The 23,374-nt window shown below is 45.3% G+C and overlaps 1 protein-coding gene across 1 annotated transcript; it reads right to left on the reverse strand.

Annotated features, from left to right (window-relative positions):
• Positions 1–11,187: 11,187 nt before the first annotated feature.
• On the reverse strand, positions 11,188–22,783 carry C24H1orf159 (chromosome 24 C1orf159 homolog). Its single transcript, XM_077788092.1, has 9 exons — positions 22,719–22,783; positions 21,211–21,295; positions 19,231–19,321; positions 18,172–18,241; positions 17,110–17,196; positions 16,010–16,144; positions 15,595–15,620; positions 15,201–15,231; positions 11,188–11,338 (listed from the first exon to the last, which is right to left on the reverse strand). Exons 3-9 carry the CDS (start codon positions 19,300–19,302, stop codon positions 11,265–11,267), a joined length of 495 nt encoding a protein of 164 aa, XP_077644218.1. The 5' UTR covers positions 19,303–19,321; positions 21,211–21,295; positions 22,719–22,783; the 3' UTR covers positions 11,188–11,264.
• Between the last annotated feature and the right edge of the window lie 591 nt (positions 22,784–23,374).

A 23,374-nucleotide genomic window follows, 5' to 3' on the forward strand; every position in this document is an offset into this window, starting at 1 on the left:
ATTTTGAATCCTCACTCTTCATCGAAAACTGGGAAACCCTCCCTTACAGCCAAGGATTCCAAAATCCAGGAATATTGGAAGAGCCTTCTTCAGTCCCGCGCTGGTTCCCTATGGATTTTACTGGGATTTGAATGGGATTTCCCTTTGTCCCCACCTCTCCCTGACACCTGGCTGCCGGCAGCTTTTCCCCCTCGTCTCCCTCCTCCTCCTCCTCCTCCTCCTGGCCCTGGATCTGCTCGGAGCTGCCCTGACTGGTTGGACTGGTTGTAAAATGAACGTTTGGATTCATGCGCTGCCCTCCCCTCCCCCAGCGCACACAAAACCTGATCTGTCCAACAAAACCCTCTCCAATCCACCCAGGGGGAGAAGGAGGAAGAGAAAAAAGGGCGGAATCCCGGAGAAAGTGGAGCGGAGAGAGGGAATATCCATGGAAAAAGTGGGGAAAGCCCTCCAAGGAGTTGTTCTCGTGCGCCGTCAATCCCATTTTTTCTCCCTACCCGCTCTACCTGGATACTTTGGATCTTACCAGGACCAGCACGAAATCCAGGGAAAAACTTCAGTGCTGGGAGCTTCTCCCAAATCCAGCTCGGCCTCCAGGTGGGGAAGGAGTTTCGGGAGGATGAGGAGCCCAGGAGAGTTTTCCTCTTCCGCGTGCCGGAAAAGGCGACCTTGGGTTTCTCGAGGAACCGGGAGCCGGAGCCAACGGTGACAAAACCTCAGGCAGACCTGGAAAAACAACACGGCTACACCTCGTTAGGCAGCTGAAACGGAGCTTAAGAAACCAATAAACCCAGCTTTCAATGGGACACAAGCAGGCCCGGGAGGGCTGGGCAGCCGGGCGCTCGCGGGAGCTGCGTGTTGGAGCTGGAATCGAGGAGGGATGGTTGGGGAGCGAGGCCAAGGCTCGTCTTACGTGGAGCCTGGGCCCTCCCCGCGCAGGTGCACCGGCGCCAGCCAATCCCGCGCCCGCGGCCGACAGGTGTGTCCTGCCCGGGGAGCGGCGCCCGGCCTAACAAAGGGCGGCTGGTCCCCGCTGCGGGCGTGGAACGCACCTTGGGGACCCGGGGTCACCCCGGGGTGGGGACGGAGCTCCCGCCGGCCCGGGCTGCTCCCAGTGGCCTTGGGCACCTCCAGATCTGCAGCTGGAGACCTTGCCGCCCTCAATTTCCTCCTGATTTCTCATGTAATCCCACCCTCATTTTCTTCCCAATTTCCTCCCGATTTCTCATGTAATCCCACCCTCATTTTCTTCCCAATTTCCTCCCGATTTCTCATGTAATACCACCCTCATTTTCTTCCCAATTTCCTCCTGATTTCTCATGTAATCCCATCCTCATCCCACACCAAACCATTCCCTGGAAGGGACATTGGAGATCCAGGGACAGCCCAGGATGTGGGGAGGGACCTTCCACCACCTCAGGGTGCTCCAAACTGGCCTTGGGCACTTCCAGGAATGGGGCAGCCACGGATTCTCTGGCCACAGCCTCGCTGCCCTCAGTTAGCTCCCAATTTCCTCCCAGTTTCTCATGTAATCCCACCCTCATTTTCTTCCCAATTTCCTCCCAGTTTCTCATGTAATCCCAGCCTCATTCCACACCAAACCATTCCCTGGAAGGGACGTTGGGGACCCAGGGACAGCCTGGGCTGTGGGGGGCACCTTCCACCACCTCAGGGTGCACCAAACCGGCCATGGACACTTCCAGATTCTCAGGCTGAGGCCTCACTGGCCTCGCAAGGAACAATTTCATCCCAATTTCCCACCTAAACCTGCCCTCATTGCACACCAAACCATTCCCACTATTTTATTCCTAGTCCCCAGTGCCTCTCCTGGAGCCTCTTCAGGCTCTGAGCTCTCCCCCTCCTCCTGCACCCCTTAAACTTTCCCAAATCCTCTCCAAAGCCTCGCTGCCCTCACAAGGAACAATTTCCTCCCAATTTCCCCCCAGTTTCCTTCGAATATTCCATCTAAACCTGACCTTGTCCACACCAAACCTTTCCCACTGTGTTATTCCTTGTCCCAATCCTTCTCCTGAAGCTCTTTTAGGCCCTGGAAGGGCTCTGAGCTCTCCCTGTCCTCATACACCCCCTCAGCTTTGCCAAATCCACCCTCAAAAGGAACAATTTCCTCCCAGTTTCCCTCCTAATCCTGACTTTACCCAGCCCAAACCTGTTCCCTGTCTCCTGTCCCTCCATCCCGTGTCCCAAATCCCTCTGAGCTCTCCCCATTTCAAATAAAAACATTGAAGAGGGTGTAAAGGAAAAAAAAAATTAAAACGAAAGCATTTAAAAGAAAATAATTGCTAAAAGTGAGAAGTGTGGCTTCCTAAATATCCTTTCAAAACCGGGGATTGGCCCCTTTCAAAGCGGTGCTGGAGAACTCCCCTGGGTGCTGTGAGCATCAAACCAAAACACCTAATGTTTTCTCCTTGTTTTGCAGGAAGCAGGCTCGGGTTTCCCAGGGCAGCTGCACTGCCGACTCCAATTATCCCATTAATTATCCCCAAATTCCCAGCAGAGCCGAGCTGTGCTCACAAGCGGCCCCGAGATCCCCTGGGAAGCTCGGGCTGGGTTGGAGAGGTTGGAGCAGCAGCAGCGGAGCCGGAGCTGCTCCTGCTCCGCTCCCGGGATGAGCTGGATCCAGGGATTGTAGGGAACGAGCGCCCGGGGCCTGTGGGGCCTGTGGGGCCTGTGGGGCCTGTGGGGTCCTGTGGGGTCATCTCTGAGTGCCCCGATCCTGTGGGGCCTGTGGGGTCCTGTGGGGTCATCTGTGTGTGCCCCGATCCTGTGGGGTCATCTCTGAGTGCCCCGATCCTGTGGGGTCATCTGTGTGTGCCCCAATCCTGTGGGGTCATTCTGAGTGCCCCAGTCCTGTGGGGTCATCTCTGAGTGCCCCAGTCCTGTGGGGTCATCTGTGTGTGCCCCAGTCCTGTGGGGTCATTCTGAGTGCCCAGGGCCTGTGGGGGCCTGGGGTGGCTTGGGCAGGACATTCCCACAGAACGCTCCTCAAGAACATTCCCAGAGAATGTTCCCAGAGAACTCCTAGAGAATGTTCCTAGAGAACATTGCCATGGAACGTTCCCAGAGAACGTTCCTAGAAAACATTCCCACAGAATGTCCTCACAGAATATTCCCAGAGAACATTCCCACAGAACGTTCCAGAGAATGTTCCTAGGGAACACACCCAGAGAACGCTCCCAGTGAACGTTCTTAGAGGACATTCCCACAGAATGTTCCTAGAGAATGTTCTCAGAGAGCATTCCCAGAGAACATTCCCACAGAACATCCTCAGAGAGCATTCCCAGAGAACATTCCCACAGAACATCCTCACAGAACATTCCCAGAGAACATTCCCACAGAACGTCCTCACAGAACATTCCCAGAGAACATTCCCACAGAACATTCCCACACACTGTCCTCACAGAACATTCCCAGAGAACATTCCCACAGACTGTCCTCACAGAACATTCCCAGAGAACATTCCTGGAGAACATTCCCACAGAATGTCCTCACAGAACATTCCCACAGAACATTCCTGGAGAACATTCCCACAGAATGTCCTCAAAGAACATTCCCACAGAACGTCCTCACAGAACATTCCCACAGAACATTCCTGGAGAACATTCCCAAAGAATGTTCCCATTTGGTGATAATCCAAATATTCCTAACCCCATCAACCCCACAGAACATTCCCATTGGAGAATAATCCCAAATTTTCTCCATCCTCCAGGAAATCCCGGAATTCTGATCCAAGGTCCCAGATCTCTTTCCCAGCAGCTCCATAAAGGGATTTATTTCCTCCAGCTCATCCTCCTTTGGATCATCTCCTTTGGAGAAACCTCAAAATCTTTGGGAAAAACCTCAACATGTTTTGAAAAATCCTCAAAAGCTTTGGAAAAACTTCAAAATCTTCGGGAAAAACCTCAAAATCTTTGGGAAAAACCTAAATGTTTGGAAAAAAATTAAATATTTCATATTTGTTCTGGTTCTCTCTCCACAGAGGGCCTCAGCTGTGTTTGCCAGGGCACGAGGGACAGGGGAGATGATCCCAAACCTCGGGAAGCGCCGAGGAATCCCAGGATGGAATCGGGATCCCGTTAATCAGCCCCAGCAAGCACAGGAAATCAGAGCCCTTAAACTGAGCTTAATTCCTGGTTCTGATCAAAACCCAGATCAATCAAATGATTGCTTGGGGAAATAAATAAATCAAAGAATGATTGCTTGGGGAAATAAATAAATCAAAGAATGATTGCTCAGGGCCTTTAATTCAGCTTTTAAAACAGCCTGGGCGCAGCACAGCATTGTGAAAATCCAGCTTCAAAATTGACCTTAAAACCTCAGACTCGGTTTAAAAACCCTTCCTTAGACTCAGAATTTTGAGAAGCCAATTTAAAAACCAATCCTTGAGACCTTGGGCTCAGAATTTTGAGAACTCAAGTTAAAGCCTTGGGCTCAGCACAGGATTTTGAGAACCCAGTGTAAAAACTGGGATCAACAAGGCAGAATTTTGAGACTCCGGCTCAAACCCCTGGATTCAGCAGAGTTTAAAACCGATTTAAACCTTGATTTAAAGCTTGATTTAAAGCTTGATTTAAAGCTTGATTTAAACCATGATTTAAACCGTGATTTAAAGCTTGATTTAAACCTTGATTTAAACCATGATTTAAACCGTGATTTAAAGCTTGATTTAAAGCTTGATTTAAACCATGATTTAAACCTTGATTTAAAGCTTGATTTAAACCGTGATTTAAAGCTTGATTTAAAGCTTGATTTAAACCTTGGCCGCTGCTGGCTCCGCGTCCCCTCCCTGGCAGGAATTCAGGAATTCCGGCCGTTCCTGCCCTTTCCTCCTGCCACTCCTCCCGGCAGGACAAAGGGGACTGAAAAAGAAGAGGAAAAAAGGAGAACAAAATTAAATAAATAAAAAGAACAAAGGCTTTCATCTGCAGAGCAGGAAGAGCTCACAGCTAAAGCCCGGGGCTGCCAGGAGCCGGGCTGAGCTCAGGATTGTTCTCAGCCCATCCCGGGGCTTTTGGGCCAACCTTTCCCGGGTTTTCTTTGTCCTGGAGCACCTGGGTGCAGCAAAAATTCAAATTTAGTCCCAGATTTGTTTCCAGGCCATCCTTTCCCGGGTTTTCTTTGTCCTGGAGCACCTGGGTGCAGCAAAAATTCAAATTTAATCCCAGATTTGTTTCCAGGCCATCCTTTCCCGGGTTTTCTTTGTCCTGGAGCACCTGGGTGCAGCAAAAATTCAAATTTAATCCCAGATTGGATTCCAGGCCATCCTTTCCCTGCCTTTGTCCCCTCCTGGGGCAGTTGGAGAGGAACAAAACCCCAAATTTAATCTCAGATTGGTTTCCAGCCCATCCCAGGTTTTCCAGGTCATTTCCCTGCTTTTCTTTGTCCTGGGGCAGCTGAGTGGAGCAAAAATCCAAATTTAATCCCAGATTTGTTTCCAGGCCATCCTTTCCCTGCCTTTGTCTGCTCCTGGAGCAGCTGGAGAGGAACAAAAATCCAAATTTAGTCCCAGGCCTCCCATGGCTTCTCTGGGAATACCCAGGGAAGGATTTCTCCCACATTTGTGACCCAAACGGGCACAAGGATTGGAGCAGCCACGGATTCTCTGGGAATGCCATCCCAGGGCAGGATTGCTCCCGAATTTCTGAGCCCTGGCATTCAGGGATGAGGATTTCTCCCGGATTCCCAACTCCTGATACCCAGGGACATGGATTTTCTGGGAATGCCACCCCAGGGAATATCTCAGGGATGAGGATTTCTCCCGGATTCCCAACTCCTGATACCCAGGGATGTGGATTTTCTGGGAATGCCACCCCAGGGATTTCTCAGGGCAGGATTTCTCCCGGATTCCCAACTCCTGATACCCAGGGATGTGGATTTTCTGGGAATGCCATCCCAGGGCGGATCTGTCCCCAGTTCCCCGGCCCGGCCATCGCGTGCCAGCCCAGCCCGGCTTCCCCCGGGCGCGGCGCCCGCGGAGCCGGAAGCGCCTGGGCTCAGGTGTGCCAGGCGTGCCCAAGTGTGCTCAGGTGTGCCCAGGTGTGCCCAGGTGTGCCAGGCGTGCCCAAGTGTGCTCAGGTGTGCCCAGGTGTGCCCAGGTGTGCCGGGTGTGCCCAGGTGTGCCAGGTGTGCCCAGGTGTGCCAGGTGTGCCAGGTGTGCCCAGGTGTGCCCAGGTATGCTCAGGTGTGCCGGGTGTGCCCAGGTGTGCCAGGTGTGCCCAGGTGTGCCCAGGTGTGCCCAGGTGTGCCAGGTGTGCCAGGTGTGTCCAGGTGTGCCCAGGTGTGCTCAGGTGTGCCGGGTGTGCCAGGTGTGCCAGGTGTGCCAGGTGTGCCTAGGTGTGCCAGGCGTGCCAGGTGTGCCAGGCGTGCCAGCTCTGAGTCACCTCCCCATCCCACAGCCCGAAGGGGCCCCGGAGAAGCCCAGACCGGGCAGGAAATGGTTAAAGCGGAGCTTCCAGCGGAGCAATTCCCGGTGAAATCCAGCCCGGAACCAAACCCACGGCCCGGCCCTTTGGATCGCGAGGGTGAAAGCCCCGGAAAACATCCCAAATCCACCGCGGACCTCGGGAAACGCGCAGGGGAGGCCGGTAACGCCACCCGTTCAAGAATAACATCGGGATTCTAACCACAACGCTGCATTCTAGGCAGAAAACCGGGATTTCAGTCCTAAACCCATCCTTTCTAATCCTAAAATCCTCGTTTCAAACATGAAACCACAGGGTAGTTTTAATGCTAATGTCATCCTTTTAGTCCTAAAATCATCATTTTAATCACAAATCCATCATTTTAATCCTGAACCATGGGGTGGGTTTGATCCTAAACTCATCCTTTTAATCCTAAACTCATCCTTTTAATCCTGAAATCACGGGATGGTTTTGATCCTCAAGTAATAATTTTAATCCTAAAATCATGATTTTAATAATTAATCATAATTTTAATCAAAAATTCATTGCTTTAATCCTAAAATCATCGTTTTAATCCTAAAGCCACAACACATCCCAAAAATTCCCAAAAAATGGGGGAAAAGGGACTGATCCCTTTATTTTCCAGTGGGAATTCCCTTCCTGCACCCACGGCTGGGAATTCCCAGGAATTGGCAGAAAATCGGGAAAAATCTCTTTTAAACCACTTTAATCAACACCTCAAGACGTTCCCCTGTTAAAATCCACCTCGAAATCCGGGATTTTATTTTATCTTTTTTGCTCCTAAATGGCCTAAAATGAATCCCAACCTGAGAATCCCTCAGAAAAATAAATAAAAAAATTAAAAAATAATAAAAAAATAAATCCTTCCTTTGGAGAGGATAAAGTCCAACACTTACTTGTGGCGCCCGCTCCTCTTTGTCCTTTACACTCCAAGAAAAATTAGGATTTTTTTTATCCTTTTTGCTCCTAAACACCCTAAAAAAATAAATCCCAATCCAAGAATCCCTCAGGAAAACCCAAAACTAAAATTGAAGGGTTCCTCTGGGGAGGCTGGAGGCGCCGTTCCCTGCTCTCCGTCCTCCCCGCTCCGGAAAATCGGGATCCGAGGGCAGGAGAGGCCGAGGGCTGGTCCCGATGGAGGCAAAGGGGGATGGATTTGGGAATTTCTGCCCCTTTCCTGCGGCTGGAATCTCGGATTTGGGAATTTCTGCCCCTTTCCTGCGGCTGGAATCTCGGATTTGGGAATTTCTGCCCCTTTCCTGCGGCTGGAATCTCGGATTTGGGAATTTCTGCCCCTTACCTGCGGCTGGAATCTCGGATTTGGGAATTTCTGCCCCTTACCTGCGGCTGGAATCTCGGCCTGGCGCGGCCGGAGCTGCCAGGCAGGAATTCCGGAATTCCACTCGGAATAATTTTTAACTTGGGCTCCGCTGAGGAGAAGCTCCCGGCTCTGCTTGGTTGGGTTTGGCCTTTATTTCCTGGCACCGGGGTTCTTGATTTATTTTTATTTTATTCAGGGGGAAATTCTTCTTTTTTATCCCATAAATTGGGTTTGGTCTTTATTTCCTGGCACTGGGGGTTTATTTATTTTTATTTTATTCAGGGGGTAATGGGAGAAATTCTTATTTTTTATCCCATAAATTTGGTTTGGTATTTATTTCCTGGCACAGCAGTTTTTACTTATTTATTTTTATTTTATTCAGGGGGAAATGGGAGAAATTCTTATTTTTTATCCCATAAATTGGGTTTGGCCTTTATTTCCTGTCACTGGGGTTTTTATTTATTTATTTTTATTTTATTCAGGGGGGAAATGAGGGAAATTCTTATGTTTTATCCCATAAATTCCCAGTTTCCAGGGGATGAGGGGAAAGGATTGGAAGAATTTTCCTGGAAAATTGAGGAGATAACAGAGTGAAACTTCAGGAAGTTTCTGCTTGGTTTTAAAATACAAATTATTTTCCTGGCTTGTGGTTGAAGCAGCGCAATCCCCACAGAAGGGCTGAAAGAATTCCCAATTCTGACCAGTGAAATTGGGGAAAACACCATTTATTGTGATTTTTGCCTCTTAGAGGGTTGAAATTCAGACACATTCTCCTCACAAATTGGGAAAATTCACCTTAAAATAAAAAGGAAATATTCAAAAATGCAGGCAAAGGAAAAGGCCCAAATCCCCTCAGAGGCTGAAATAAAAATAATTCTGAGCACTGAAATTGGTAAAAACACAATTTATTGTGATTTTTATGTTTTTACATCTTTAGGAGTTGAAATTCAGGCACTTTCCCCTCACAAACTGGGAAAATTCACCTTAAAATAAAAAGGAAATATTTAAAAATGCAGGCCAAGGAAAAGGCCCAAATCCCCTTGGAGGTGCTGAAATAAAAATAATTCACAATTCTGAGCACTGAAATTGGTAAAAACACAATTTATTGTGATTTTTATGCTTTTTACATCTTTGGGGGCTGAAATTCAGGCACTTTCCCCTCACAAACTGGGAGAATTCACCTTAAATCAAAAGGAAATTTCAAAGAAATCCATGAAATAAAAAGGAAATTTTCCAAAGATATCCATGGAATTAAAAGGAAATCCAAGAAATTGAAAGAAATCCATGAAATTCCAAAGAAATCCATGAAATAAAAATGATATTCCAAGGAAATCGCAAAGAAATCCATGAAATTAAAAGGAAAACCATGAAATTTAAAAGAAATCGAAAGAAATCCATGGAATTAAAGGAAATCCACGGAATGAAAAAGAAACTCCAAGGAAATCCAGGAAATAAAGTGGAAATTCCAAAGAAATCCACGGACTGATGAAAAGGAAAAATTGGATTTCTAGGGGATATTTTCCTTCTGGGATGAGGAATCCTGAGCAAAACCCCCCCAGAAAATCCAAATATTCCTCCCGAAGTTGGAAGATTCTCTGCCCCATCCCCGGTTTTTAGGCTCAAGCTCCCCCCGGGTAAGAAATGGGTTTATTTTGATTTCTTTTGGTTTCTGTTGTTTATTCCCACCCCAAATCCCAGCAGACGAATTCCTGGATTTGCGTGTGGCGGAGCCAGCTGAGCCCCATACACATCCCCTGTTGTGCTGCTGGGAAAATCCAATTTCTCTTTTGTTTTTCCTCTCGGCACCTGGGAGCCGCCGAGCACCTGCGCAATTAAAGCTTCATTAAATCCCAAGTTTTTAATTGCCTCTGGGTCCTTGGAGCAGGAAAAGCGGCTGGAAAAAAGCCTTGGGTGGGGGGAGGACGCAGCGAAAATTCTGTGGGTTTAACTCACTTCTACTGGGTTTTATTCTTTTATAATTTTATTTATTGCTATTTTACATCCTTGCCGTGGTGAACGTGGGGATCGCCAAGCTGGGAGTGGCCGTCCTCAATAATGAACGGGAAATTGGGAATAAATACGGATATTGCAGAGAAAAAGGGAAAAATATTGAAAATTTAAAAAATCAGGACATTCCAGAGAAAAGGGGAATAATAATAATAAATAATCATCATCATCATCATCAGAGAAAAATGGAAGAATAATTAAAACAAAATAATATTAATCAGGGAATTAATATTAATCCTGGGAAAAGCACGGGAAAAGCTCCGTTCCCTGCACCAAAATCTGGGATTTCTGATCCAAAGGTAAAATCCCAGATTTCTGATCTGTGGAAAAAATCCGGGATTTGCTGATCCAGGGCCAAAATTCCTGAGATTTCTGATCCAAAGGCCAAATCCCAGGATTGCTTTTCCCAGGATCAGCAGCTCGGGAGAATTCCCGGGAAAAGCGCCGGAAAAGCTCCATGCCCTGGGCCAAAACCCGGGATTGCTGATCCAGGGCAAAAATCTGGAATTTCTGATCCAGGGCAAAAATCTGGGATTTCTGATCCAGGGGCAAAATCCTGGGATTTACTGATCCAGGGCAAAAATCCTGGGATTTACTGATCCAGGGCAAAAATCTGGGATTTCTGATCCAGGGGCAAAATCCTGGGATTTCTGATCCAGAGGCAATGAATGACCTGGTTTTTTCCAGGAATTCCGTGGGATGATCCACCTGTTCCCAGGAATTATTGGAATTCTGGCTCCCAGCTCCACTTCCCTGGAATCTCCTTGACTTTGACTCCCCCCAGTGGCTCCAGGGATTTCCCAGCTACAAGGAATTCCAGGGATGAAATGAAAAAAATCCATGGAAGGAACAAGAAATCTAGGAAATAAAAATTTTAAAAATAAATTAAATTGGGTGGAATTAAAGGAAATATGCGGAATTAAAAGGAAATCCGTGGAGATGAAAAGGAATGAAAAGGAAATCCATGGAATTAACAGGAAATCCATGAAATAAAAAAGAAATTAAAAAGAAATCCATGAAGTTCAAAGGAAATCCGGGGAATTCCAAGGAAATCCATCGAATCCAAAGGAAATCCATGGAATAAAAAAGAAATTCCAAGGAAATCCATGGAATTCCAAGGAAATCAGCCCAAAATCCTCCCTGGGAATTGCAGTGGGAATTTCCCCAAGGCCCAGCCCAGATCCCAGATCTGATCCCAGTGGGAAAAGGGAATTGAAGCCTGGCTGTAGCTGCTCGCTGTAAACACCTTCATTAATGCCAGCTAATTGCCTGCTCCTAATTAAAGCTCTCTGGAGCTCCGGGCTTTTCCACCAGGACATCTCCCTCAGGGGCAGCCCAGCTTTGGAACTGCAGCTTTCCCAACTTTTTTCCCGTTTTATTTCCTAAGCAAAGCCCAAAAAAAGCAGAAAAGGCAAAAAGGCAAAGTTTCGATCTCTTTATTTTGGCACTTTTTGCAAAGACACAAATCCAGGCAATGCTGGGGTTAAACTCGAGGTTTAAAACTGAGTTTTACTGAGCTGAGCCCAGAGCTCTGGGGAGGGAACCGGGTGGTGGGAAGGAAGGAGAAACCCTGAAAATTCCAAATTGAACCCATAAAAGCAAGGTCAACTCCGAGCCCAAACTAACCCACAGAACCCAACCCCGAACCCAAAACTAAACCCACAAAACCAAAACTAAACCCAAAACTAAACCCACAAAACCCAAAACTAAACCCACAAAACCCAAAATTAAACCCAAAACTAAACCCATAAAACCCAAAATTAAACCCAACCCAAAACCCAAAACTAAACCCACAAAACCCAAAACTAAACCCACAAAACCCAAAATTAAACCCAAAACTAAACCCATAAAACCCAAAATTAAACCCCAAACCCAAAATTAAACCCATAAAACCCAAAACTAAACCCCAAACCCAAAACTAAACCCACAGAACCCAAAACTAAACCCAAAACTAAACCCATAAAACCCAAAATTAAACCCAAAACTAAACCCATAAAACCCAAACCCCAACCCCAACCCCAAAACTAATCCACAAAACCAAAACTAAACCCAAAACTAAACCCACTAAACCCAAAACTAAACCCAAAACTAAACCCACAAAACCCAAAACTAAACCCACAAAACCAAAACTAAACCCAAAACTAAACCCATAAAACCCAAAACTAAACCCAACCCCAAACCCAAAACTAAACCCACAAAACCAAAACTAAACCCAAAACTAAACCCATAAAACCCAAAATTAAACCCACAAAACCCAAAATTAAACCCACAAAACCCAAAACTAAACCCATAAAACCCAAACCCCAACCCCAAACCCAAAACTAAACCCACAAAACCAAAACTAAACCCACAAAACCCAACCCCAAACCCAAAACTAAACCCATAAAACCAAAACTAAACCCCAAACCCAAAATTAAACCCACAAAACCCAAAATTAAACCCAAAACTAAACCCACAAAACCCAAAATTAAACCCATAAAACCAAAACCAAACCCACGAAATTCAACACAAAACCCCAAATTAAACCCAAACTTCTCTAAACCCCCAAACCTCAACCCCATAAATCCCAAAATTAAACCCACAAAACTTAAACCCAAAACCAAACCCATAAAACCCAACCTTAGCCCCAAACCCATTTTTAGATTTTTAATTCTACAAATCCCATTTTTCGACAATCACAACAAATCCCAGACGAGAAGAGCCGGAAAAAGGAGCTGATCCTTCAATAAATTAAATTTTCAGCAATTTGGCAGGACAGGAATTCCCAGCTCCAGAGCTAAAATTCCTTGGAATTATTTGCATAGTTCCTCCTTTTTTTGTTTTTTTTTCCCCTTTGGAATTCAGAAAATCTTCAGGAGATCGAAGCAAATCCGGCTGCCCCAAAATTCCCAGAAAAAATGGGATTATTCCATGGGATAAATGGATTTCTGCCCATCCTGGATTCTCCTCTCAGAGGGTTTGGAGCAGATCCAGGTTTGTGCTCATCTTTCCGTAAAAGATACTGGAAAAAGCTGGAATTCCAGGGGGAAAGAGGAATTCCAGGGATTTGGGATGGATTTGGGATCCAGGAGGAAAAGCTGGAATTCCAGGGGGTGCCAATGACTTTTCCATGGATTTGGGACCCTCCGGCTGCAGGAAAAGTGGCAGCAGGGAGACCCAGCCAGGAAAAAATTCCTTTTCCAACTGTTTGAAATTCCCAAAATCACTCCAGTAGGATCAAGCTCCAGGGGAGAAGTTGCCTGGAATTTGGGAATGCCTCTGGAGCTTGAATTCCAGGGATTTCCCAAAGCCAAAATCCCATTTTCCACTGGCAGGAGTTGTCCCGATCCCTGTGGCTCATCCCAAAAATCCCAAAAGCAGGAATTCCCAATTCCACCAGGAATGGATTATCCCCTGGAGAATCCCGAATCCAAGGACTGAGCTGGAAAAATTCCCAAGAAATCCCAAAAAAACCCCAAGCTTTGGGATCAGGCCTGGATTATCCCAAAACGCTCCCAGCGGGATCTGGGATTTGCTTCCAAAGGATGCTGCATCTTCATTGTTGAAATAATTCATTATTCATCGTTAATCAGCATGATTAGCATTATTAATTAGGATAATTGATTAGCTTGATTAATTAGCATAATTAATTGCTGTCCCAGCTTAAAGCAGTGGAGCCTGAGAGGATCCCTTTGCCAGCCCGGAATGGATCCACATCCCAAATCCCAGGATTTTGGAGTCACATCCCAAGGAAAGTCCCCAAATCCCTCAGGAATTCTCCCCAAACAGGAAAAATCCCCCAAATCCCTCAGGAATTATCTTCAAAGAGGGAAAATCCCCCAAATTCCTTAAGGATTCTCCCCACAAGTCCCAAAATCCCTCAGGAATTCTCCCCAAACAGGAAAAATCCCACAAATTCCTTAAGGATTCTCCCCACAAGTCCCAAAATCCCTCAGGAATTCTCCCCAACACCAAAAATCCCCCAAATCCCTCAGGAATTCTCCCCAAACAGGAAAAATCCCCCAAATCCATTAGGAATCCTCCGGATTTCCAGGGATTGGGATTTCCCAGGATTGGGATTTCCCAAGATCAGGATTTTCTGGGATCAGGATCTCCCAGGATCTCCCGGGGCTGGGATGTCCCAGGGTTGGGATTTCCAGGGTCGGGATTTTCGGGGTTTCCAGGGTCGGGATTTTCGGGATTTCCAGGGTTGGGATTTCCAGGGTCGGGATTTTCGGGGTTTCCAGGGTCGGGATTTTCGGGATTTCCAGGGTCGGGATTTTCGGGGTTTCCAGGGTCGGGATTTCCAGGGTCGGGATTTTCGGGGTTTCCAGGGTTGGGATTTTCGGGGTTTTTGGGGTTTCCAGGGTCGGGATTTTCGGGATCTCCGGGATCTCCGGCCGGGCTCAGACGTTGCTGACCCGGCTCTCGGCCGGGCCCTGCGAGCGCTCGCGGCGGACGTAGCGCGGCTTCCGCACTGCGGGAACACATCCCAAAAAATTCCAGGGATGGGATTGGAGAGGGAATTCCCGAAGGGAGGAGGAGGCGGGATGTGGGACTGGGGAGCAGCGGGGGCTGGGGTTGGGTTTGGTGGTTTTTCACCCCAAACCCAAAATGAACCCCACAAAACCAAAACCCAGCCACAAAACCGAGCCTAAATCCCCAAATCCCAACCCCAAAGTCAACCCACTAAACCCAAAGTCAACCCACTAAACCCAAAACTAAACCCACTAAACCCAAACTAAACCCACTAAACTAAACCCCAAAGCCACTAAACCCAAACTAAACCCACCTAACCCAAACTAAACCCACTAAACCCAAACTCAACCCACTAAACCCAAACTCAACCCACCTAACCCAAACTCAACCCACCTAACCCAAACTCAACCCACTAAACTAAACCCCAAAGCCACTAAACCCAAACTCAACCCACCTAACCCAAACTCAACCCACTAAACTAAACCCCAAAGCCACTAAACCCAAACTCAACCCACTAAACCCAAACTCAACCCACTAAACTAAACCCCAAAGCCACTAAACCCAAACTAAACCCACTAAACCCAAACTAAACCCACTAAACCCAAACTCAACCCACTAAACCCAAACTCAACCCACTAAACCCAAACTCAACCCACTAAACTAAACCCCAAAGCCACAAAACCCAAACTAAACCCACTAAACCCAAACTCAACCCACTAAACCCAAACTCAACCCACTAAACCCAAACTCAACCCACTAAACTAAACCCCAAAGCCACAAAACCCAAACTAAACCCACTAAACCCAAACTCAACCCACTAAACCCAAACTCAACCCACAAACCGAACCCCCAAACCCAAACGAAACCCACAAATCCCAAGCCCAACCCCACTAAACCCGAGCTCCTGCCCCTTTTCCCGGGAATTTTTGGGAATTCCGGTGATTTTTGGGACATTCCAGGGGAAATTTCCTCACCTGAAGAAGCAGGAGGAGGGATCATGGATGCCTGGGGGGCAGGAGAAGAGGAAGGTCAAAAAACCCCCATTTTTAACACATTTTCCTTTAAAAAATCAGGAATTTTTAAAATTCCAATAATATTCCTGTAAAAACACCCAATTTTTAACAGATTTTCCTTTAAAAAATCAGGAATTTTTAAAATTCCAATAATATTCCCGTAAAAAAAACCAACTATTTTAAACAGATTTTCCTTAGAAAATTCAGGAATTTTTTAGGATTCCTATAGTTTTTCATTGTGTACATATTTCTTCCTTGGAAAAATAACTAATTAAATGAAATTCTTGTTAATTAAATGAAATTTTTGTTAATTAAATTGGAGGTTCTCATTCATTTAAAAGCAGAATTCACTCACTGTTTCACTAGGCTGCAGAACAGATGCTAAAAGAGAAGAAAAAAGAATTAACATCATTTTAATAAATTTGAATTATTTCAATTATTATATTTTAATTTTATTTTAATAACTATATTTTAATTATTTTAATTAATTTGTCCATGGAGGGATTGATTTTCTTGGTAAAAAAGGAATTTTCTCCCAAAATCCAACCAAAATATTCAAAAATCCCATCTGGAGAATTTGTTGGGTGTGGGACTCTCAAAACTGGAGAATTTTGGGCAAAAAAATGGGAATTTGCTCCACAGAATGGGAATTTTTGAGCTCAAAATGGGAATTTTTGAGCCCAAAATTTGGGTTTTGCAGGAACAATCCCCATTTCAATCAATTAGCAGAGCGGAGTTAATTAAGGAAGGCGTCGTTAGCGGATTGTTACCTTTGTTGCCCCTGTAGAAAACCTTTGGGAGTTTGTTGGCTCGTTTGAGGTAGAAGAAAGAAGCCACTGAGAGGATCAGGACCAAACTGAGGAGAAACGTCCCCAAAATCAGCGAAGCCGCGACCTCGGGGCCCCCTGGAAAGCCAAAGGGGCAAAAAAGAGAAAAATCTCTTTTCACCAGGGGCTAAATTCATGTATTTCTATTTTTATGCATTTTTTAATATTTTATATATTTTTTATATTTTTATTTATTTTTAAAATATTTTTATTTATTTTTTATTTTTTATATTTTTATATTATTTTTATATTTATATATTGTTTATATATTCGATGCCAACAAATTGATAAAAAATATTACAATTAATTCAAATAAAAGTGTTCCAAAATCTCCATTTTTTGCTGCATTTTTGAGGCGTTTTCACAGTAATTGATACCAATTAATTTATACCAATTATTACAATTCATTCCATTTTTGAGGAGTTTTGCACTAATTTATACCATTGTATTGATACAAACGATTACAATTAATTCCATTTTAGAGGCAATTTTTTGCACTAATTAATGCCAATAAATTGACACAAATTATCACAATTAATTCCATTTTTGAGGCGATTTTCGCACTGGTTAATACCAATGAATTGATTGCACTTAATTCCATTTTTGAGGTGATTTTTGCACTAGTTAATACCAATAAATTGATTGCACTTAATTCCATTTTTGAGGCGATTTTTGGACTGATTGATGCCAATAAATTTACATAAATTATCACAATTAATTCCATTTTTGAGGCGATTTTTGCTGTATTTGATACCAATAAATTTATACAAATTATTACAATTAATTCAAACAAAAAGAATTCAAAAATCTCCATATTTTTGCTGCATTTTGGAAGAGTTTTTACAGGAATTAATACCAGTTAATCGATAAAAATTATCGCACTTAATTCCATTTTGGAGGCGATTTTCGCACTGGTTAATACCAATGAATCGATCGCACTTAATTCCATTTTGGAGGCGATTTTCGCGCTAATGAATCCCAGCCCCAGATCCCCCAATTAGTCGCCAGCAGTAATTAATGAGGGGAAGGGGCTGGGGCCCCACCGCAGGCGCCGAGGGGCCCCAGGCTCTGGTTCCGGCACCGGGCGCAGCCGGCGCCGCTCCCGTCCTCCATCCAGCGCCGCTCGCAGCCTGAAAAAACACGGAAAAGGCTCCCAGGGCTTCCCGACAATCCCGGGATTTCATAGGGAAGACCCACGGAATTCCCGATTTCCTGACAATCCCGGGATTTTATAGGGAAGACCCATGGAATTCCTGATTTCCACCCAGTTCCCAGAGTTCAGAGGGGAAAACCCATAGAATTCCCGAATTCCAGCCAATTCCCAGATTTTACATGGGAAAACCCATGGAATTCCTGATTTCCTGAGAATTCCAAGAGTTCAGAGGAGAAAACCCATGGAATTCCTGATTTCCTCACAATTCCTGGATTTTACATGGGAAAACCCATGGAATTCCTGATTTCCTCACAATTCCTGGATTTTATATGGGAAAACCCATGGAAATTCCTGATTTCCAGCCAATTCCCGGATTTTACATGGGAAAACCCACGGAATTCCTGATTTCCGGCTCATTCCCAGAGTTCAGAGGGGAAAGCCCATGGAATTCCCAATTTCCACCCAATTCCCAGAGTTCAGAGGGCAAAACCCATGGAATTCCCGAATTCCAGCCAATTCCCAGATTTTACACGGGAAAACCCATGGAATTCCTGATTTTCACCCAATTCCCGGAATTCAGAGGGGAAAACCCACAGAATTCCCGAATTCCAGCCAATTCCTGGATTTTACAGGGGAAAGAAAAGCAGGAATTCCCTTTCTGGGGCTACAAACAGCACCTGGGTGCTCTTTGCCCATGCTGAAGGGGTTTTATTCCAAATTTTATTCCAAATTTCATCCCAAATTTTTATTCCCAAATTCTTATTCCCAAAATCTCATTCCTAGTGTTCACTCCCAATGTTCATCCCCAAATTTCATCCCCAGATTTCATCTCCAGATTTCATCCCCAGATTTCATCCCCAGATTTCGCTCCCAGATTTCGCTCCCAGATTTCACCCCCAGCTAATTCCCGGGAGAAAGGGCGCTCGCATCCCGGGATTTCCCGCATTCCCACCTGGGCCGCAGTGCGGGCAGGAGCCGTTGGGGTCCGGCCTCCCCTCGCAGCATCCCGGGGCTCCCGGCACCTGCGGGACATTCCCGAATCCCCGAATTCCGACCGCGCCCGCACTGGGACAAATCCCAAGATCCAGAACTCGATCCCAGGGCTCCCAGATCCCCGGGAATCCCCGGGAATCCCCGGGAATCCCCCGGGAATCCCCCGGGAACCACCCGGGAATCCCCCGGGAATCCCGCTGCATCCTGCTCTGGCAGGGAGCAAATTCCCTGTGGTTGTGGGCTTGGTTCAGTTCAAAAATCCCGTTCACTCCTGGAAATCCTTTTAATCTCAGAAATCCTTTTTATCTTAGAAATCCTTTTTATCTTAGAAATCCTTTTTATCTTAGAAATCCGTTTCATTTCTATAAATCCATTTTACTCTTATAAATCCATTTTGTTTTTAGAAATCCAGTTGACTTTTAGAAATCCAGTTGACTTTTAGAAATCCATTTTTATCTGAGAAATCAATTTTACTTTTACTTTTAGAAATCCATTTTACTTTTAGAAATCCATTTTACTTTTACAAATCCATTTTACTTTTAGAAATCCAGCTCACTTCTAGAAATCCAGCTCACTTCTAGAAATCCATTTTATTTCTATAAATCTTTTACTTTTATAAATCCATTTTACTTCTATAAATCCATTTGACTTTTATTTTCTAAATAAAAATACAGAAAATGTCTGATTAAAAAAAAACTAGTGTAAAAAAATATAGTAATGATAAAAAAATTTAAAGAAAATAAAAAAATAAAAGAAAAAAAGAAAAAAAGAAAAAAAGAAAGAAAAAAAGAAAAAAGAAAAAAGAAAAAAAGAAAAAAAGAAAAAAAGAAAAGAAAAAAGAAAAAAAGAAAAAAAGAAAATTTTAAAAAATAAAGAATATTTTAAAAAATAAAATTAAAATTTTAAAATTTTAAAAATAAAATAAAAATAAAAGAAATAAAAATTTTAAAAATAAACATTAAAAATAAAAATAAAACCTGAAAATAAATTAAATAAAATTAAAATCCGGAGCACCCACTGAGTTTTCCGGGGATTTTCCAGCCACTTCAGCCACAAGCCGGCCCAGGAGCAGCACAAAGGACACCTCCATGCCCAGGGAAATCGGGGATCTGCAGAAAATTTGGGAATAAATTCCAGTTATTTATTGGTGACACCAGAATTGGCTGCCCTTTGGTAAAGAGGTTCAGGGGGAAAAGGAGAGGAGTCAGAAAACACAGATGAGGATTATTGACTATAAAATAGAATACAATTAAATTATTCAGATTTTTGTCAACACCTTATTCAAAGAGGAACAAAACACAGATGAGGATTATTGATGATAAAATAGAATAAAATTAAATTATTCAGATTTTTGTCAACACCTTATTCAAAGAGGAACAAAACACAGATGAGGATTATTGATGATGAAATTGAAAACTGAGAGAAGAATGGAAGGGCTTTAAAAGCTGAAATGATAAAACTGAGGAGAAAAGTTGAAATTCTAAAGCAGAGAGGAAAATAAAAGAGTTTTAAAAGCTGAAATGATAAAACTGAGATATGAAAGGGTTTTAAACATTGATAATTCAACATTTCCACACTCAACTGTGCCTGAATGAGAAGACAGAAAATCCCTGAGGATTTCCCTGCCAGCTCAGCCTGGCAAAGGCAGATTTGGGAATTCCAGCCAGGATTTCACCTTTGGAGCAAATCCCAAATTTCCACCAGCTGGGATCTCCAGGGAATGAAATCCCTGAGGAATTCTGAATTCCCTGAGGAATTTGCCTCTTTTGCTGCTCAAAAGCAACACCAACAGCTCCGGGCCTTCCTCCCCCTGCTGCAGGCAAAATATTTTCATTATTTCACTGTTTCCTTTTTTCCTGCTGCATTCTCAGCATTTTTCTCACTGAAAATGTTGCTGGAAATTGGGAATTCCTTCCGCAGCTGGAAAAGGAGGAAAGTGGAGAGAAATTGTCCCTGGAATTCAGGTGGTGCCACCATTCCCTGGGTTTGGAACCGCATCACACCCAAAAGCTGCTTCATAAAATAAGGGACAAGGCTGAGAGCAGAGAGGGTTGGGAAAGCAAAATGATAAAAATGAGGAGAAAAGTTGGAATGATAAATCTGAGAGAGGAATTAAAGGGTTTTAAAAGATGAAATTATAAAACCGAGAGTGGAATGAAAGGGTTTTACAAGCTGAAATAATGAAGCTGAGGGAAGAATGGAAGGGTTTTAAAAGCTGAAATGATAAAATTGAGGAGAAAATTTGAAATTATGAATATGAGAGAAGAATAAAAGGGTTTTAAAAGCTGAAATGATAAAGCTGAGAGGAATTAAAGGGTTTTAGACATTGAAATTATAAAACTGAGAGAAAAATAAAAGCGTTTCAAAAGCTGAAATGATAAAACAGAAGAATGAAAGGGTATTAGACATTGAAATGATAAAACTGAGAGCAGAATGAAAGGGTTTTAAAAGCTGAAATGATAAAACTGAGAGAAGAATGTACGGGTTTTAGCCATGGCAATGATAAAGCAGAGCAGAATGAACAGTGCAAGAGCTGCAGAGCAGAATGAACAGTGCAAGAGCTGCAGAGCAGAAGGAGCAGTTTAAAAGCTGCAGAGCAGAATGAACAATTTAAAAGCTGCAGAGCAGAAGGAGCAGTTTAAAGCTGCAGAGCAGAAGGAACAATTTAAAAGCTGCAGAGCAGAAGGAGCAGTTTAAAGCTGCAGAGCAGAATGAAGTTTAAAGCTGCAGAGCAGAAGGAACAGTTTAGAAGCTGCAGAGCAGAATGAAGTTTAGAAGCTGCAGAGCAGAAGGAACAGTTTAAAGCTGCAGAGCAGAAGGAGCAGTTTAGAAGCTGCAGAGCAGAATGAAGTTTAAAGCTGCAGAGCAGAAGGAGCAGTTTAGAAGCTGCAGAGCAGAATGAAGTTTAGAAGCTGCAGAGTTTAGAAGCTGCAGAGCAGAATGAAGTTTAAAGCTGCAGAGCAGAAGGAGCACTGCAAGAGCTGCAGGTGCCACTCACCTGCGGGCTGCCAGGAGCCCTGTGCACCTCGCCCAGCTCAGCCAACACCTGCGGCTCGTGCTCCGCTGCTCATGGCACCAGGAACCTGCCGTGGCACACACAGAGTTGCAGAAAACAAACTTGGAGCAGCCCCGGCTGGACTCGTTTTTCCAGCCCCAGCGCCGGGGTTGTGCACAGCTGGGTTTCACCACGGGCACCCTAAGCCCGGCTTTGCTGCAGGGGCTGCCCAGCCTGCCTTTGTATTTAGGGCTGGGACACCTCCTGCTCCCGCAGCCCTGCTGCAGCAGGAAAACCAGGAGAGGTGAAGATTCCACAGGGAAAAGCGGTTTGGGAATGGGAGATGAATATTCCATAGAGGAAAAATGGTTTGGGAATGGGAGATGAATATTCCAGAGGTGAAAAGCAGTTTGGGAATGGGAGATGAATATTCCACAGGGGAAAAGCAGTTTGGGAAGGGGAGATGAATATTCCAGAGGTGAAAAGCAGTTTGGGAATGGGAGATGAATATTCCAGAGGAAATAGCGGTTTGGGAATGGGAGATGAATATTCCAGAGGGAAAAGCGGTTTGGAAATGGGACAAAGGAACGGGCTGGGCCACCCAGCCCTGTCCAGCCTGGCTTTGGGCATCCCGGGGATGGGATATCCATGGGATAACCAGTGCCAGGATCCCTCCCAGGGAGGGATTTCATCCCAAAATCCATCCTAAAGCCGCTCCGTGTGGCTTGGAATGAATCCCCCTCGTCCTGTCACTCCATCCTTTGGAAATATTCCGGTTCCTGTAGCTCGGGAAGGTCACGGAGAGGTCGCCCCGAAGGTTCCCCTCTCCAAGCTCAACAATCCCAATGTTTCTATGGCCAATTTGGGGTTTTTTCACCCCTAAATCCGTATTACTTGGATGTGCATTTGGGGGGAAGCTTAGCCAGGAAAAACAAGCCAAAACAACATCACCAAATACCCGCGACCTCAATAACCTCAGCTTGGCGAAAAATTGTCTCCAACCGAGTTCAATTATTAGGAAATAAAAGTTTCACGGGGGGGGATAAGAAGGAGAGGATTCCTTTCCAAACGCAGCAAGAACCAGCTGGCCCCAAATTCGCTGGGCAAGGAGAAGGAACAAGGGGCGACTTTTAATCCCAAAACCAAACGCTGCGACCCGCCCGGTGTCGATTTCCCCGCGGAACGCGGTGACTCCATCGGGAACCGCTGCCCACCGCCAACAATGGAGCCCCACCCAGGGCTCGCCGCTCCCCCCGGGGCTCGCCGCCCCTTCCCCCTCCCGTTTCTTCCTCCTCCTCCTCCTCCTCCTCACCTGGGAGCTCACCTGAGCATCCCCCGGGCACCGCCGGGGTTCCCGTTCGTACCCCCCGCCCGCCACCGGCGCCCAGCCCGCTGCGCCCCGCGGCACCTTGGGAGCTGTAGTCCCGCGGCCGCCGCCCGCCTCGCCGCTTCGCCTAGCGTCCGCTCCTCCGCAAACTACAAATCCCATCAGCTCCCGCGGCGCGCCCCACCTGTTCCCCCCACTCCCCGCAGGTAAACGCGCTCTCTCAGCCTGTTCCGCGCGGCCCCGCGGCGCCTGCTGGGAAAGCGAGTCCCGCGCTGCCGGCGGGGCGCGGGGGCGTTGCGCTCTGCGCACTACAACTCCCGGCGCACCCCGCGCGCGCGCCGCCGCCATTTTGGGCGTTGCCTGGCAACGCTGACGCGGCGGGGCCGAGGCCTGGGCGCCCCAAAAATCCCGGGAATTGATTTTAATGTGGTTTATTCCCTTAAAATTCTCCTTTTAATGTGGTTTATTTCCTCTAAAAATCTTATTTTAATGTGGTTTATTCACTCTAAAAATCTCCTTTTAATGTGGTTTATTCACTCTAAAAATCTCCTTTTAATGAGGTTTATTTCCGCTAAAAATCTCCTTTTAATGTGGTTTATTGCCCTTAAAAATATCATTTTAACGTGGCTTATTTCCCCTTAAAATCTCCTTTTAATGTGGCTTATTTCCCCCTAAAAATCTTATTTGAATGTGCCTTATTTCACCTAAAAATCTTATTTTAATGTGGTTTATTCCTTCCAAAATCTCCTTTTAATGTGGCTTATTTCCCCTTAAAATCTCCTTTTAATGTGGTTTATTCCCTTTAAAAATCTCCTTTTAATTAATTTTTTTTTTTTTTAG

The sequence above is a fragment of the Lonchura striata genome, chromosome 24 (assembly GCF_046129695.1).
Source record: "Lonchura striata isolate bLonStr1 chromosome 24, bLonStr1.mat, whole genome shotgun sequence".
Taxonomy (NCBI): Eukaryota; Metazoa; Chordata; class Aves; order Passeriformes; family Estrildidae; genus Lonchura; species Lonchura striata.